We start from the raw sequence: 18,338 nt of genomic DNA, 5'->3' as shown, positions 1-18,338 counted from the left end.
TTTAATTTTTAAAATAACAAATATGAAAATTACATATAAACAAAAAAAATATATTTATATGTAATTATATACTTAAAAAAAATATTATTTTTACATAAATATAATGTAATCATAAATGTAAATAAATTTTATTGGTTATAAATATTAAATTAATAAATATTCAACCAAATAAAATATATTTATTTATAGGTATCTTAATATTTATTATTCAGTTATTATAAAATTTTGAAAAATTATTTTCTTTAATATAGATTTTGTATGATTATGCCTAAGGTTTTTCCATAATTAAAAAAATTTTAGATATTTTATTTATATAACAGTTTAGCATTTTAGTTCCAAACACTAAAATAATTACTGCTTTTACAAAATAATTTATTAAACACTTTAAATCTAATGGTTTCAATCATCAGACATTGCACAAACATCTAAAATTTTCCCTTTTCCTAATTATCTTGATAAATTATAGAATATAATCATTATACTAAAAATTAATATATTACGCACTCATAAAATAATAATAAAAATAAAAAAATAAAATATATTATTTTATGAATAAAATTTGATATATATAATAATTTATTAATAATTTTAATATAAAAAGATAGGAGACTCGAAATCGAGGCATTTTTATTTATTACATGTTAAAGATAAAGGATGAATAATCATATCAGTTTTGATTAACTTTATTATGTAAATTTTATAATTTAAATTTATTAATAATATTTGAAATTATTTATCTTAAATATATTAAATTAAGGGTAGTTTTTAAAATGGCTAAAAAAAAATAAAATTTAACGCATACAAATTTATTGAAAATATAGCAACTTAGAATGCATAAAAAGCAAGGGAAAGGTGGATGTAAACATGCATAATGACGGGAGCAAACGAAAGGGAAAACGCACGTCAATCCTATCTTAATTTCATAAGAAATGAAATTTAATAATCAATAGAATGTTTGCTTTCTGTAAATAAACATAAAATAGATGCCATTTTATTCAAACTTGCCACATAAGTCGGCTCTGATTTTCAATTTCCACGTCTCTTAGGTTGAATTCCCCATTCTTTATTGGAATTTCGTATTAATTATTTTAAATTTAATTTCAAAGCAAATAGGATGAAATATCTATAAATATTTGTTAATGTGTTCTAATTTTATCATTAAATTAATTCATTAATTAAATTAAATAAAATATAAGTTTTATGTAATGTGTACGGTTGATGCAAGAGAGACTGTATTAACTTCAATGTACCTGACAACACAAAAGATAAATCTCTAAGTAGTAGAAGCATAATTAATTACCATCTTCTATTAAAGATTTCACTCCTCCCCTGTTTGGCTTTGGCTGATTCCATCATCATCAGCTGTGAGGAGCATCCGCGAAATCAAGAAGAAACAATCTCTAGAAGGAGAAACTGAAAATTTCTTCATATTCAGGTCTTCGATTCTCTCATCGAAGCCCGATATACAACAATTCTTTGGTACTTATGCACACTCATTGTAGTATTCTTCTTCTTCGTGTTGTTTTCCTTTTGGTTTTGATTTTCGAATTTTTTATTCTTCTTTGTTGCTACCCGTGGAATTTGTTATATTATATGTGTGCATGTTTATATGTGAGTTTGAATGTATCTGTTATAGGTTTCTATTTACGGAAGTTGAGTTTATTTATCTGTTTCTGTTATTTTAGTTGGAATTTCTTCTTTGTTAATTTAACTTTATTTTCTGTTACTTGGAAAGAGACGTTCTATAAGTGTATATGTGTAAGCATGAGTGATTGGCTTCTGTGTTTTGTGGTGATTATTGGATGCTGTATTAGTGGATTCATCAACAATGCTAATACTTATTCTAATAAAAGTTTTGACCTTGCAACACTAAATTTTCATGTAAGTTTTGGTGATGTGATCATCTTTATTTTTTATTGTTTGATTTGATCCTGAGGGACTCGAGTTCGTGAATTTGTGAGAATGAGAATGCGATTTTTATGCTATCTGATATTTTCTGATGGAATATTCCTATGCGGCAGGGCTGAATAGTTTCTGAACGGGTTCTTGATAACAATCTGAGATACTAAACAAAAGACAATGGCAAATAGGGGGCAAAAGCGGGTGGAAATAATTGATGAATTGCCAGCAGATAAGAGAGCTTGTAGTTCATTGGAGTTTAGACCAAGTTCGTCCAACTCTTCAATTCAAACCCAAATAAATTCTGCAAATTCCACCCCTGAAACCAATGATGCTGAAACCCACAATGTTGATATGGATACTTCGTCCTCTGGTTCAGCTTCAAGCAGGTCAGAGGAGGAAGAACATGAGAGATATTCAACTCATGACTCTTGTGATTCTGATGATGCAGTACCAAAACACAGCAGTGTGCGAAGTTATCAAAGGCAGAGATCATTTGGTGATAATGGCAGATTGAGGAGTGCTTTGTCCCATTTAAGTGAAGGGACCGAGCCTTCAGGGCAATTAGCTGCTCTTACAGAATTGTGTGAAGTGCTTTCATTTTGTTCTGAAGATTCTCTTTCTAGTATGATGGCTGACTCGTTATCCCCAGTACTTGTTCAGCTTGCAAGGCATGAGAGCAACCCAGATATAATGTTGTTGGCTATAAGGGCTTTAACTTATCTTTGTGATGTGTCTCCTAGAGCATCTGGTTTTCTTGTTAGACATGATGCGGTTCCTGTTCTTTGTCAAAGATTAATGGCCATTGAGTACTCAGACATAGCTGAAGAGGTAGATTTTGTATTTGGTGAATAGATTTTGTCTAATGCAAGTAATTTTATTTGTGTTTCTGTTTATATTAATATGAGGATGCTCATTCTATATGATTTTTATTGACGATAAATGTATTGCTTTAATAGTGCTTGCAAGCATTGGAGAAAATATCACGGGAACAACCACTTGCATGCCTACAGGCTGGGGCTATCATGGCTGTTCTACGTATTATTGACTTCTTCTCGACAAGTGTACAAGTAAGTGGATATGCAAATATATTGCTTTTAAATTTTGGTTTTCCTTCCCATTTTTTGCTAGCTTTGTTTCTGTATGTGATTGGTTTGGTGTGGGAGGCTTAACAATTATCTTTGGTTTTCCTTTTTTCTTTTTTAGAGAGTTGCACTTTCAACAGTGGTCAATATATGTAAGAAAGTTCCAGCCGAATGCCCTTCTCCTTTCATGGAGGCTGTTCCAATATTATGCAAACTTCTACAGTATGAGGATCAACAGGCATGAACTCTCTGGAGTTTCTTCTATCTGAAATGATTTTGAGAGATTATTTTCTTATATATTCCCTTTTATCTGACAATTGTATGTCCTTGTGTCAATTCCTCAGCTTGTTGAGAATGTAGTTATTTGCTTGATGAAAATAGCAGAGCGAGTCAGTCAGTCTTCTGAGATGCTGGTTGAACTATGCAAGCATGGAATAGTTAATCAAGCTATGCATCTAATACACTTGAATAGCCGGACCACACTATCACAACCGATATACAATGTACTGGCATTTATCTGAATTACATTATTTACATTGACATTTTAATGCCTCTGAAAAATTGTTTGCTTTTTTTCATTTTGTTGGCAGGGTCTGATTGGGCTACTTGTCAGACTTTCTTCTGGTTCAATTGTGGCTTTCAGGACTCTTCATGAGCTCAATATAAGCTGCACTTTGAAGGACATATTAGCTACTTATGACATCTCACATGGAATATCTTCTCTCCATGCGGTAGAAGGGCAGAGCAACCAGGTTTATCCCGTGACTAAAAAAAAAAAAAAATTCGATCTTTTTGCTTTGTCTCTTCTGACATAGTAATTTTGACATGTTGAGGGAACAAATTGACCCATTTACTCTTTAAATTCCTGTTGAACTGTGTGAACATTGGAGTGTAATAAAAGTAAAGGATATGTATCATGACTCTTCTGAATGTTGCAAATTTTAGTATCATATTATTGTTTGTTTTGTGCGTACAGTGGGAGGGGACACGAGATTTTCCGATCTTAATTGGATTACACCAAGGATCAGCTATAAGCCCTTACCTTTTTACATTAGTTTTAGATGAATTGGCGAAACATATACAAGAGAGTATTCCTTGGTGCATGATGTTTGCGGATGATATTGTTCTGATAGATGACACGCTAGAAGGAGTCAATAGAAAGCTAGAGCTTTGAAGAAGTACTCCAGAGTCAAATGGCATTAAGTTAAGTAGAACGAAGACAGAATACATGCATTGCAAGTTCAGTGAAAGCCAAACTAGTGGTAGGGAAGGAGTTAGTTTGGATGGAGTGGTACTGTCCCAAAGTAATCATTTTAAATTATCTCGGCTCAGTCCTTCAAGTAGATGGGGGATGTAAGGAGGATGTTAGTCATAGAATTAAAGCTGGATGGTTGAAGTGGAGACGTGCCACTGGAGTTTTATGTGATCGCAAGATTCCCAATAAGTTGAAAGGAAAATTTTACCGTATAGCCATACGACCGGTTATGTTATATGGCAGTGAGTGTTGAGCATTGAAGGAGTCGTATGCATCTAAGATAAGAGTTGCAGAGATGAGAATGTTAAGGTGGATGAGTGGTCATACTAGACTAGATAAAGTCCGTAATGAGAGTATTAGAGAAAAGGTAGGAGTGGTACCAATTGAGGATAAGTTGAGAGAAGGGAGATTGAGGTGGTTTGGTCATGTGAAGCGTAGACATATGGAGGCTCTAGTTAGACAAGTGGAGCACATTAGGTTAGATGATAGAAAGAAAAAAAGGAGTAGACCTAAATTGACTTGGAGGAAAGTAGTATAACATGACCTAAAAGCATTACAAATTTCTGAGGATTTAACCCAAAATCGTTTAGAGTGGAGAAAACGAATCCTTATAGCCGATTCCAAATTTTTGGGATAAAGTTTTAGTTGAGTTGAGTTGAGTTGAGTATTATTGTTTGTTTTGATGACTATAGATTTTGTTTGGTAGAACACTTGTTTGCTAATTTATATGGTGGATCTTGAGGATATTTTGTGTAGTTTTACTGCAGCTTGCGTATGTGTTTTTTTTAATGGAATTTCTAATATGTTTGAGTTTGGACACCAGTTTATATTTATTTATTATTAATAATGTCTTCTTTTTGAGTTCTTAGTTCACTGTAATCCCATAACTGCTGCTACTCCATCATTTGGTTCTCTTTGAGTAAAATTTGACTTTTTATGTGGCTTCAAAATTATTTTTTATTGATTTAATAATCTTAAAGCTAGAAGAATGATTCTTATTACCTAACTTATTTTCTTAGGTACATGAAGTTCTGAAATTGCTAAATGAGCTTCTTCCTCCAGTAGCAAGGGATCAAGATGTTCAACAAGAAATGTCAGATAAGGAATCATTTTTAGTTAATGACCCTGATCTTTTGCATAAGTTTGGGTCTGATATACTACCCACGTTAATCCAGGTAGGTTATCTTATAGCACTGCAGTGGCTTTTTAATTCCTTTACTTTTGTCTGTGTGATTTTAACTTCTCTCCTCAAGCAGGTGGTTAATTCTGGTGCAAATTTATATGTTTGCTATTGCTGCGTATTAGTCATAAAAAAGTTGGTTTATTTCAGCAAATCTGAAATGCTTGCTGAATTACTTGAGAATGCAAACATTTCAAGGTGAACTTCACATTCTCATATTTAATTAGCAAGTTTTGACCATGTTTCTGTGAAGCTAATAAAGTTCTTGTATAACGTGGCAGTTTTTTGGCTGGAGTATTTACACGGAAGGATCAACATGTGTTGATATTAGCCCTGCAAATTGCTGAGATAATTTTGCAAAAACTTTCAGGTGTTTTCCTGAACTCTTTCATGAAGGAAGGTGTCTTTTTTGCCATTGATGCCCTTATGATCCCAGAAAAATGTTCACAGTCAATTTTCCCAGTATTTAATGGCATCCAGTTGCCTTCAGACTCAAGCCAAAAGTTTGTATCTAAGGTCGTACTAAGATGCTTATGTTATGCATTTGATGCTGGTCAGTCTCCTATAGCCTCAGAAGCAGGAACATGCAAGCTTGAAAAGGATGATGTTCAAAGTCTTGCGAAGCATATAAAAACCACATACTTTGCTCCAGAATTATGTGACTCTGAGAATGGGTTGACAGATATCCTTCAAAATCTCAGAGCTCTTTCTGCTTTGTTGAGTGATCTGATGAATATGCCTGTAAGTTCTGATGCTTCCACTCATGATGAAGAAAAGTTTTATTGTTTATTACATCAAGTTATGGAAAAGCTTAATGGAAGAGAACCTGTCTCTACTTTCGAATTTATTGAAAGTGGAATTGTGAAGTCATTAGTAAATTACATATCCAATGGTCAGTATCTGAGAGAAAAGGTGAATTTTCATGGTAGTTCTGACCATTATTATCATATAGGAAAAAGATTTGAGGTGTTTGCTAGGCTTTTTTCATCTTATTCAAGCCTTGATGAAGAGTCACCGGTATCACTTTTAATACGGAAATTGCAAAGTGCATTATCTTCTTTGGAGAATTTCCCTGTTATTTTGAGCCATTCATCCAAGCAAAGAAACTGGTTTGCTACTGTTCCTAATGGACGCTGCATGCCTCACCCATGTCTGAGAGTTCGTTTTGTGAGGGGAGAGGGGGAGATGTGTCTTTGTGACTACTCTGATGATGTTGTCACTGTTGACCCTTTCTCTTCTTTGGATTCTATTGAAGGATTTTTGTTGCCTAAAGTTAGAATCGAAAAAACCAATCCAATAGAAACAGCTGCTTTAGCCATGGATCCAATGGAAAGTGTACAGCTTCAAATTCCATCAAATGTGAACCCTGGGCCTGGACAAGGTGAAAGTTCAGGTCGTGTGGAGCCTGACAACATGTCTACTGATTTGACTGAGATTCAGGTTTTCTTCATGGACTTATGAATAAATGAATCTTTTGGGTTGGCTTCTTTTAATCCTCCTTTAACCCCTTTCCATGTTCTTCATTATGCAGTTATATAAGCGTTAAGGAGTTATGTTTATTTTTTTTGCAGGAAGATGAGGCTAAATTATCAGAGTCTCCCCTGGGACAAGCAGAAAATTTACAACAGAGAAATCCTGGCGAAACTACATTTTCAAATGATAGTCATCTTGTAAGCACTTCATAATCCCAATTGATTTCATATTGCTTAGCTAGATTATTGCTGTTGATTTCTTTCCCCTGCTGCTTCCTTATTGTAAAGGTTGTTTCCTCAATCAGCCAAAAAAAAAAAAAAGGCTAAACATTGCTAGTGACTTGTTATATTCTAGGCCTCTGTAGAGAAGCTGGTACAAGATCCTTCTGCGGAAGACATGAGTAGACAAAGTCAGTATCCTCCATCCTCTAGCAATGGTGATGCTTTTTCAAAACTAGCATTTTACCTAGAAGGGCAAGAGTTGGACCGGGCTTTGACATTGTATCAGGCAGTTCTCCAACAGAAAATTAAAGCAGACCATGAAATTAATATGGGGGCGAAGCTATGGAGTCAAGTATACATTCTGACTTATAGAATAGCTGTAGAACCTAAAGATGATAACCCTCAAAAATGTCATATTTCAGCGCAAGATTCTTTTGCATTGGATAAAATTGAGGCTTATATGCAGAATACTTCTCTTTTCACTAACATATTTAATTGTGAACTTTCTTCTGACTTGGATAAGTCAAGTCCTACTTATGAAGTTTTGTTTTTACTTAAAAGTTTGGAAGGCTTGAACAGGTTTACATTTCATCTGATGTCTCATGAAAGAATACATTCATTTGCTGAAGGACTAGTTGATAACTTGGATAATTTAAAAGTAGATGTTCATTCAGTCTCACAGAATGAGTTTGTGAGCAGTAAGTTGACAGAAAAACTGGAGCAGCAGATGCGGGATTCTTTGGCTTTGTCTGTAGGTGGTATGCCATTGTGGTGTAATCAGCTTATGGCTTCATGCCCCTTTTTATTTAGCTTTGAGGCAAGATGTAAATACTTCCGGTTGTCAGCATTTGGACCTCAGTTAGTTCAACCTCAGACACTATCAAATAATAATTCAGGAGTTCCAAGAGACGGGAGATCAAGTCCTGGTAGTTTGCCCCGTAAGAAATTTGTAGTTTGGCGTGACCGAATACTGGAATCTGCTGCCCAAATGATGGACCTTTATGCTCATGTCAAAGTTCCCATTGAAGTGGTGTATAATGAAGAAGTTGGTAGTGGTCTTGGTCCCACATTGGAATTTTATACCCTGGTCAGTCATGAGTTTCAGAAGTCTGGCATTGGCATGTGGAGAGAGGATCATAGTTCATTTCTGGACAGGAAAGGATTGCAGACTGAGGATTCTGGAATTCTGATGTCTCCTTTTGGCCTTTTTCCTCGTCCATGGCCATCCAGTTTGGATTCATCTGATGGGATACAGTTTTCTGAAGTCATTAATAAGTTTGTCCTCTTGGGGGAAGTTGTAGCAAAGGCTCTTCAAGATGGAAGGGTCTTGGATCTGCCATTCTCAAAAGCCTTCTATAAGCTTATCCTTCAGCAGGTCCTCTTTCAATTGTGAACTCAAAGTATTAATAGCTTCTCATTTAACTGTTCATTATTGTTGGTTCTGGATATCCTTGACCTTTTTCTTCCCCTTCTTTTGTGGTGTAGGAACTTAGTCTGTACGACATTCAGTCCTTTGATCCTGGGCTGGGCAGGACACTGTTAGAGTTTCAGGCCTTGGTTAATAGGAGAAAATTTTTGAAATCAGCTTTAGAAGAAAACTCATGTAACACTGTAGATGCATGCTTTCGGAATACTAGAATTGAGGATCTTTGTCTTGACTTTACTCTTCCTGGCTATCCTGATTACATTCTTCACCAAGATCACAAAATGGCAAGTCATCCCTAAATATGATCTTATTTAACACGAAATGATTGGTTGATAGTAATCAAACTTATGGTAGTTTATTTATGCCTTCTACATAGGTAAATATGGATAACTTGGAGGAGTATGTATCTCTTGTTGTGGATGCTACTATATATGCTGGAATTTCCGGACAAGTTGAAGCCTTCAAGTCTGGATTTAATAAGGTGTGTTCCATTACATTATGTTTTTGCTTGAAATAGACAATCCCGTATAAAAGTGAGAAGAGTCCCTGAGAGAATGGGGGTTGCATGTTTTATTGCTTCCCCTATTGCATGCTAAATTTATAACTTGATATAAGATTTAAACAATTTCCTTAAGCTGTTGTTTTGATTTTCCTGTGTGAGTTCAAAGGAACTTAGCCCAATATAGATTGTTGATTAGTTAGCCATTTCTTCAATTCTTTTGGTTTCCTTAAGAATTCTGGTCTAACCAAAATTTAATATTGTAGAAAGAGATGATTCTCCTTAATTTCAATTAATCTGTACATGGGTATATATATACAATTGATTCATATAATTGTTTTCTACTAATTAGGAAGAAATCCTAAATAGGAATACAGAATACAGAATATACAGAGAAATAATATAGTGATTGACTTTCCATAACACTCCCCATCAAGTTAGAGCATAGATGTTAATCATGCCCAACTTGTTACAAATGTAGTCAATCCTAGCTCCATTCAGAGCTTTTATTAAAATATCTCATAACTGCACTCCAGTTTTGATGTGTCCTGTTGAGATGATCTGTTGTTGAATCTTTTCACGAACAAAATGACAATCAATCTCAATATGTTTGGTCTGCTTATGAAACACTAGATTAGAAGCAATATGGAGAGCAGCTTGATTATCACACCATAATTTCGCAGGCAGGGAGGTCTTAAAACTTGTCTCATCTAGTAATTGAAGTATCCAGATTACCTCTCATACTGATTGTGCTATGGCTCTGTATTCCGATTCAGCACTAGATCGAGAAACTACACTCTGCTTCTTGCTTCTCCAAGACACCAAATTTCCTCCAACAAAAACGCAATATCCAGTAGTTGACCTCCTGTCAACCTTAGATCTAGCCAGTCGGCATATGAAAAACATTCAACATTCAAATGCCCACGATTACCATATAACAAACCTCTTCCTAGAGCGCCTTTCAGATAACACAAGATTTGTCCCAAGGCTTCCCAATGAGCAACAGTTGGGGAGGAAATAAACTGACTTACCACACTAACGGCATAAGCAATGTCAGGACGAGTGACTGTAAGATAGTTCAATTTTCCTACCAATCTCCTGTATCTCTCTGGATCTTCAAACAACTCACTATCCCCTGCTAACAGTTGTAAATTTGGAGTCATTGGTGTAATGCAAGGCTTAGCACCTAATTTTCCTGTCTCTGTCAATAGATCGATGACATATTTTCTTTGAGACAAGAAAATACCCTTCTTACTTCTCATAACTTCAATACCCAAGAAATACTTTAACAATTCCAAGTCTTTGGTCTGAAACTGAGTTTAGAGGAAGGTTTTAAGAGAGGAAATACCTGCAGAGTCACTCCCAGTGATGACAATGTCATCCACACAGACTACCAGGAGAATTAGACCAGCCTCAGATTGCCTATAAAATACTGAGTGATCACACTTACTCTTTTGCATACCAAATTCCTGTATTGCTTCACTGAATCTCCCAAACCAGGCCCTAGGACTTTGTTTTAAGTCATAAAGAGACTTCCGAAGCCTACAAACTTTACCCAACTCCCCCTGAGCAACAAACCCAAGTGGTTGCTTCATATACACCTCCTCCTGAAGATCACTATGAAGGAAAGCATTCTTGATATCCGATTGGTGCAGGGGCCAATCATATGTAGCTGCTAAAGAGATAAACAAGCGAATAGAAGTAAGTTTAGCTACAGGAGAAAAAGTGTCAGAGTAATCAACCCCATATGTTTGAGCATATCCTTTTACCACAAGACGTGCTTTTAACTTAGCCACAGAACCATCAAAATTTACCTTTACTATAAATACCTATTTGCAATCGATAGCTTTCTTACCAGTGGGCAAAGGCAATAGTTCCCATGTACCATTAGCATCTAAAGCCTCTATTTCCTCTTTCATAGCAGCACATCAGCCAGGGTGAGACAGTGCCTCACCAATAGTATTATGGATAGGAACAGAGTCTAAAGAAGTAACAAAACATCGAGAACAAGAAGACAATTGATTATAAGAAATAAAAGAAGAGATAGGGTAAGTGCATGAATGCTTACCTTTACGAAGAGCAATGGGTAAGTCTAGGTCAGAATCATGATCAGTATGAGGTACAGGATCTCTCAACGAAGTAGTTGGTGGAGGATTTGAGTCAGGAATCTCCAATCTCTTGGAATAAATATGAATAACAGGAGGTCGAGTAGGTCTAGAGATAGAAGAAACAAGCTGTGAGAGAGGACTAGACATTGGTTGGACAGTATATATTAAGAGATCATCCTCCTTCCCCTGACTCTCATACACAGATGATTGAGGAAAGAATGGAGTGGATTCAAAAAATGTGACATCTGCAGAAACAAGATAACAATTAAGAGTACGAGAGAAACAACAGTACCCTTTTTGGAGCCGGGAGTACCCAAGGAAGACACATTTGAGAGACTTCGGATCCAATTTAGTAACCTGGGGACGAACATCACGCACAAACAGGTACAACAAAAAATACGGGGTTCAACAGGGAATAAAGATTTTGTAGAAAACAAAGCAGTATAAGGAATATCCCTATTAAGGATAGAAGATGGCATATGATTGATAAAAAAACATATCGTAGAAACTGCATCCACCCAAAAGTGTTAAGGAACTTTCATATGAAAAAGAAGAGCACGAGTTACCTCAAGAAGATACCGATTTTTTCTTGCAGCCACGCCATTTTGGGATGGGGTATCAACACAGGAAGACTGATGAAGAATGCTATTTTGTGTCATATAAGACTGAAATTGTGCTGAAAAATATTCTTTGACATTGTCATTTCTTAAAATGCGCACAGAAATATTAAATTGAGTTTTGATTTCATTACAATAGGCACAAAAGATAGAAAACAATTCAAAACGATTCTTCATTAAATATAACCAAGTAACACGAGAGTAATCATCAACAAAAGTAACAAAATAACGAAATCCAGTTTTAGAAGTAACAGAACAAGGACCCCAAACATCAGAATGAACTAACTCAAAAGGGGATGAAGCCCGTTTATTGACTCTAGACACAGAAGGCAAACGATGATGTTTTGCAAACTGACACGACTCACATTCTAGTACTGATAAAGACTGAAACTGAGGACACAACTTCTTCATGGTAGACAAAGAAGGATGGCCCAATCTACAATGAGCTTCAAGAGGTGTTAAGGTACTGGAGCAAACAAGCGACCGCGGTGCATGATTTTCCAGAATGTAGAGACCACTTGACTCACGTCCTCTACCAATAACCTGCTTCGTTGTAAGATCCTGAAACAAACACTAGTAAGGAAAAAAGGTAACAGAACAATTTAAGGTACGAGTAAGTTTACTAACAGAAAGTAGATTAAAAGAGAATTTTGGTAGACACAAAACAGATGACAAAGAAATTGACGAAGTCGGGTTCGCAGTTCCAGAACCCATGACACAAGAAGTAGAACCATCAGCTAAAGTAACAGTAGAGGAAGTGAGATTAGACTGAAAAGCAGATAGAAGACTAGAATTACCTGTCATGTGATCTGTCGCACCAGAATCAATAACCCATTTGGATGAGGAAGGCACAAGGCATGTAGTGGATTTACCTGACTCAGCGATCGCAGTGACAGGGGAACTGGTAGGCTTTAGAGATGCCTGATACTGGAAAAACTGTGCCAAATACTCTGCATATACCAAAACAGTTTTCTCAGAGGAAGATACTGTATAATCCTCTGCTGCCATATTTGCCATCTGTGATTGCTGATTTTTTCTCTGAAGTTGCGGACAATTATATTTTGTATGGTCAGGCTCATGGCAATAATAACAAATTACTCCTCTTGAGTTATGATTAGAACTAGCCTCCCCATTACGCTGATTACCTCTGTTATCTGTAATTCCTCCTTTAATTCCTCTTCTATTACTTTGTTGTCCATTTGGATTGCGGCTAATAAGAGCATTACTGGCAGTCTGTGAAGATTGAGTACTCTCTGTACGAAGGACCCGTGTGAACGTTTCATGCAAAGAGAAAATCTCAGAACTGGAGAGAATCTGAGATTTAGCAGTCTCATACTCTGAAGGAAGGCCTGCAAGAAAACTCATAACAGCCAGTTGCTCCTGTTAGGCCTGCTGAACTTTTACATCAGAACTAAAAGGCAACAATACATTAAGTTTCTCATATACCCGTTTAAAACCCATTAAAAAAACCGTGAGAGACTTATCCTCTTTCTCAGCATGGTAAAATGCCTTACAAACATCATAAATATGAGAGATATTCCCTTTATCATAATACAAAAAATTTAAGTAATCCATTAATTCCTTAACAAATTCACAGTGATTAATTAAACTAATTACCTCACTGTGAATCGAGTTTCGAAATTGCAAAAACAACCGAGCATCCTCCCTTAGCCAAGTTTGCCGTGTATTATCAGTAGGTGGGTCTTTAGTAAGGTGATCATCCTTATCAGTGCTACGCAAATAGACCTTAACAGGCTTACTCCACTCCAGGTAATTCGAACCATTAAGTTTGTGTTCCATGATCTTAGTCATCACCGGAATCACATCTGAAATAACATTCTTATTGTCTGTTATTTGTTGAGACAAAGAAAACTAACCGAAACGCTAATCCAAAGTGCTTACAGCCGCAAAATAACCCAAAATTACAAATCAAGCAAATACCGAAATAGGATTTGAGGGTCAAACCTCAGAAGTCCTTTAATGGTGTACTGGATCAGGCAATAGCACACAGTGGTGGAATGAGGGGGTTGAGGCAACGTTGGCGATGCTGATTGGAGTCGAAACGGCCGGCGGACGTGCCTCCACGCGCCGGCGAGTGAAGAAATGGCGAGAACCTGAGTTGGGCGCGTGAGCCTCACGCACTTGGATTCCAACGACCGGATCAGAGGGGACGGCCGGTCGGCGGCCAAGATCTCTCTTAAGCTGGGTGGTGAGAACAAATAGTCACCCTAGATAGATGACCTGCTCTGATACCATGTAGAAAGAGATGATTCTCCTTAATTTCAATTAATCTGTACATGGGTATATATATACAATTGATTCCTATAATTGTGTTCTACTAATTAGGAAGAAATTTTAAATAAGAAATCCTAAATAGGAATACAGAATACAGAATATATAGAGAAATAATATAGTGATTGACTTTCCATAACAAATATTTTCACTTTTCCCCTCTGTTGACAGGATATTTTCCTCTTTAAATTTTTTAGTGTTTAATCAGATCTTTTTGGCTATTTTCATTGTCCAATTTGTAATTCGAATTCCAATTGCTATTTTATTTTTATTTTGTTAATAAGCAATAATTAACAGTAATTATTTTGTTATTAATTGATTCATTTGCCTGTTTTACTTCAAAATTTCAGGTTTTTCCAATCAAGCATCTTCAGATTTTCATTGAGGAGGAATTAGAGAGATTGCTATGTGGAGAACGTGATTTTTGGGCTGTATGTATAACATTTATTTGATTGATCATTCTGTACTCCTAATTCCCTGAATACTATCATTTTCTAAGTTATGATTTCATATTTGATTATTTGTTTATGTTAAAGCAGTTTAATGAGCTGTTGGATCATATCAAATTTGATCATGGATATGCTGCTAGCAGTCCTCCAATCACTAATGTTGGCTCTCTCTCTCTTATCATTGTTGGTTTTAGCATTCAAGTTTCATATTGTGGATCTTGAAAATCACTCGCTCAGTTTCTATGCAAATTTGCAGTTACTGGAAATCATGCGAGAGTTTAGTCAAGAACAGCGGCGAGCATTTCTGCAGTTTGTAACTGGGGCACCTCGGCTTCCTCCAGGAGGTTTGGCATCTTTGAATCCAAAACTGACAATTGTCCGGAAGGTCTGTGACAGTGAACAACTCTTTCCTGCCCCCATCTCCCTCTGCCTAGATTTTTAGTGTACTTAATATTTGAGTGATCTTAATCATCTTTCTGTTCTTTACAGCATTGTAGCAATTACGTAGATGCAGATCTACCCAGTGTAATGACATGTGCTAATTATCTGAAGTTGCCACCTTACTCTTCAAAGGTAAACTTGATCGCCTTTTTAAATGCATGCATTTGTATTTTCCCCCCACTCTTTAACAAATGTTTATGTATTTGCAGGACAAGATGAAAGAGAAGCTTTTGTACGCCATAACAGAAGGACAAGGGTCATTCCATCTTTCATAGTTTCACTGCTACATAGATTGTGAATTTGTAATTATTAGCATAGGTGCTTTTGTACAGGGAAAAGAAAGAATGAATGCCTGGTGAGTGGTCGGAATTGATGAAGGTAGGAAACGACGACTGATTATTATGGAACAAGAGGAAGCTCCTTGTCTTCACTGACTATGCATTTGGTGGGATGCGTACATAGGTTTGAGATACAGGTAGTTGATTAACAGAAGTTGGGAAGTTGTACAGAATATCTTTATCATTGGATGGACTGGCTTTCCAACATTCCTTGTACAAATCAGTGTACAGATATCTTTACCATGGAAGTATCTGCTCAGACAGTTTCGGATATTAGTATTTAATTAACATATTGCTAATGTTATTGACAAAGTTGTTTACAGAATGCATGGGGTCTTTTCTTTTAGCTATTCATTTACTCCTTGCACATCTATTATCTTTACTTGTACATTCATGGGCTCTACTGTTTTTAAAATTGAATTAGTTCGTAAATTGTTTTGTTGATAAGGTGAAAAATAAGGACTAAATCCAAACACTAGTTCAACAGCAGTTGATTTCGTTAAAATAAAAAGGTTAAATAACTAGATAGTAATTCTCTTGAAAAAGAAACAGTGGGAGTTGAACAAAGAAGAGGATAGGACATGTTCTACGTATTACATCTAACTCCCACCGAAGCCACATAAATTAATCTCTTTCTTCTTCTCTTTCATTTTCCTTTCCCAAATGGAGCAGCGCTGCCAGTCATGAACGCAACATTGTCCTCATCCTCCTGCTCTTCCTCGCTACTTTCTAATCCATACTCACTCACTCACAACCTCACTTTCCACTGGTCCCTTCCTCCATCACCTTCCTCCACCCTAAACACCACCACCACTACCACCGTCAAGTCCAAACCCGCGCGCCTTTACCGTGCGCACACCGAACAAGCCAATCCTACAACAGCAGACCTTTCTCTCACTACTGCTAGTAATGACCAGAGACTCTTGTCTCTCCTCCGCCAAAGAAAAACCGAAGAGGCTTGGACCCTCTATACCCAATCCACTCACCTTCCATGTCCCACTTGCCTTAGCCGCTTAGTCTCCCAACTTTCCTATCAAAACACCCCTCTCAGTCTTTCTCGAGCTCAGTCCATTCTCACGCGCCTCCGCCATGACCGCCAACTCCACCGCCTCGATGCCAATTCCCTTGGTCTACTCGCCGTCTCCGCCACCAAATCCGGTCAACTCATTTACGCTGTCTCCCTTATCAACTCCATGCTGCGTTCCGGCTATCTCCCCCACGTCAAGGCCTGGTCTGCCGTTCTGAGTCGCCTCGCCTCCTCCCCGGATGATGGCCCTACCCAAGCTATCAAGCTCTTTAAGTTAATCACTCGCCGTGTACGTCGCTTCTCGGATGTGGCAATGGTGGCTGACTCGAGGCCGGACACGGCTGCTTTCAATAACGTACTTAATGCTTGTGCTAATACGGGAGATACGAAAATGTTCCTCCAGCTGTTTGAGGAAATGTCTGAGTTCGGAGCTGAGCCAGATATCTTGACTTATAATGTTCTAATTAAGCTTTGCGCTAGGTGTGATAGGAAAGATTTGCTTGTGTTTGTCTTGGAGAGGGTAATTGAGAAGGGAATTCCTTTGTGTATGACCACTTTGCATTCCCTTGTGGCTGCCTATGTTGGGTTTGAGGACCTGGAAGCCGCGGAGAAAATTGTTCAAGCAATGAGAGAAGAAAGGAGAGATCTTTGTAAGATTCTTAGGGAGGCGAATTTGGATGATTATTGTGAAGATGAGGAAGATACAGTCGAGGATAAGGATGAGAATAATGTGTTTAACAAGTTACTTCCAAATTGGGTTGAAGCTAGTAACACCGAGCCACCATTATTGCCTAAAGCTTATGCTCCTGACTCTAGAATATACACAACTTTAATGAAGGGTTATATGAAGCAAGGCCGTGTAAGCGACACTATTAGAATGCTGGAGGCAATGAGACGCCAGGATGATAATGCAAGTCATCCTGACCATGTAACATATACTACAGTTGTTTCTGCTCTTGTAAGGGCGGGTTCTATGGACCGTGCTCGTCAAGTACTAGCCGAGATGACGAGAATTGGTGTGCCTGCAAATAGGATTACTTATAATATTCTCCTCAAGGGTTATTGCCAGCAGCTGCAGATTGATAAGGCTAAGGAGTTGCTTAAAGAAATGGCTGATGATGCTGAAATTGAGCCTGATGTGGTTTCATATAATACTTTGGTGGATGGGTGTATACAGGTTGATGACAGTGCAGGGGCTTTGGCCTTTTTTAATGAGATGCGATCAAAAGGAATTGCTCCCACCAAGATTAGTTACACTACTTTGATGAAAGCTTTTGCCTTATCAGGCCAACCGAAGTTGGCTAACCAGGTGTTTGATGAGATGTTCAAAGACCCACGTGTTAAAGTTGATTTGATTGCTTGGAATATGCTTGTTGAAGGGTATTGTAAATTGGGATTGGTCGAGGAAGCGAAGAAAATAATCCAGAGAATGAAGGAGAATGGATTCTATCCTAATGTGGCAACTTATTGTAGTCTTGCAAACGGTATAGCATTGGCTAGAAAACCAGGGGAAGCACTTCTACTTTGGAAAGAAGTAAAGGAAAGGTGTATGGTACAAAAGGAAGGGGAGAAGAAATCTAATTCCGATTCACCTGTTCCACCAACATTGAAACCTGGCGAGGGCTTGTTAGATACTCTGGCTGATATTTGTGTGCGGGCTGCTTTCTTCCAAAAGGCTCTAGAAATAGTGGCTTGCATGGAAGAAAATGGTATTCCTCCAAATAAGACCAAGTACAAGAAAATCTATGTGGAGATGCATTCGAGAATGTTTACTAGTAAACATGCCTCACAGGCCAGGCAAGACAGGAGAAGAGAAAGGAAGCGAGCAGCCGAGGCTTTCAAGTTTTGGTTGGGCTTGCCAAATTCTTATTATGGAAGCGAATGGCGATTGGATGGAGATGATTATTCTTGATTCAGTTTAACTTCTATGTATTTGACTGTATAATGTTTCTAATTGAAATTCCACAGAAGTAAAATGAAAAATAATTTCTATGGGAATGGTCTGTAAATCATGAACATTTGAATTTT

The 18,338-nt window shown here is 37.1% G+C and overlaps 2 protein-coding genes across 2 annotated transcripts; both read left to right on the top strand.

The window, feature by feature from the left end:
• Positions 1 to 1,298: 1,298 nt before the first annotated feature.
• LOC110633888 (E3 ubiquitin-protein ligase UPL4) lies at positions 1,299 to 15,629 on the top strand. The gene is made up of 18 exons (XM_021782714.2): positions 1,299 to 1,479; positions 2,022 to 2,730; positions 2,859 to 2,969; positions 3,106 to 3,222; positions 3,329 to 3,487; positions 3,575 to 3,736; positions 5,259 to 5,414; positions 5,496 to 5,617; positions 5,701 to 6,859; positions 6,991 to 7,089; positions 7,247 to 8,488; positions 8,599 to 8,823; positions 8,916 to 9,020; positions 14,406 to 14,486; positions 14,595 to 14,663; positions 14,761 to 14,889; positions 14,994 to 15,077; positions 15,155 to 15,629. Exons 2-18 carry the CDS (start codon positions 2,080 to 2,082, stop codon positions 15,218 to 15,220), a joined length of 4,737 nt encoding a protein of 1,578 aa, XP_021638406.2. The 5' UTR covers positions 1,299 to 1,479; positions 2,022 to 2,079; the 3' UTR covers positions 15,221 to 15,629.
• A 204-nt stretch (positions 15,630 to 15,833) lies between these two features.
• On the top strand, positions 15,834 to 18,308 carry LOC110633931 (pentatricopeptide repeat-containing protein At3g09650, chloroplastic). Its single transcript, XM_021782779.2, has one exon. It carries the CDS (start codon positions 15,967 to 15,969, stop codon positions 18,220 to 18,222), a length of 2,256 nt encoding a protein of 751 aa, XP_021638471.2. The 5' UTR covers positions 15,834 to 15,966; the 3' UTR covers positions 18,223 to 18,308.
• The last annotated feature ends 30 nt before the right edge of the window (positions 18,309 to 18,338 follow it).

Source organism: Hevea brasiliensis, chromosome 5 (assembly GCF_030052815.1).
Source record: "Hevea brasiliensis isolate MT/VB/25A 57/8 chromosome 5, ASM3005281v1, whole genome shotgun sequence".
Taxonomy (NCBI): Eukaryota; Viridiplantae; Streptophyta; class Magnoliopsida; order Malpighiales; family Euphorbiaceae; genus Hevea; species Hevea brasiliensis.
The sequence above is the reverse complement of the archived record's forward strand: the minus strand, read 5'-3'. Positions and strand labels throughout refer to the sequence as shown.

Excerpts from the sequence above, each read along its gene's own strand:
- LOC110633888 (XM_021782714.2), top strand. The coding sequence starts at position 2,080 with ATGGCAAATAGGGGGCAAAAGCGGGTGGAAATAATTGATGAATTGCCA. Across the intron at positions 8,824-8,915 it reads TTCACCAAGATCACAAAATG|GTAAATATGGATAACTTGGA; the intron begins GCAAGTCATCCC and ends CCTTCTACATAG. Across the intron at positions 15,078-15,154 it reads TGCCACCTTACTCTTCAAAG|GACAAGATGAAAGAGAAGCT; the intron begins GTAAACTTGATC and ends ATGTATTTGCAG.
- LOC110633931 (XM_021782779.2), top strand. The coding sequence starts at position 15,967 with ATGAACGCAACATTGTCCTCATCCTCCTGCTCTTCCTCGCTACTTTCT.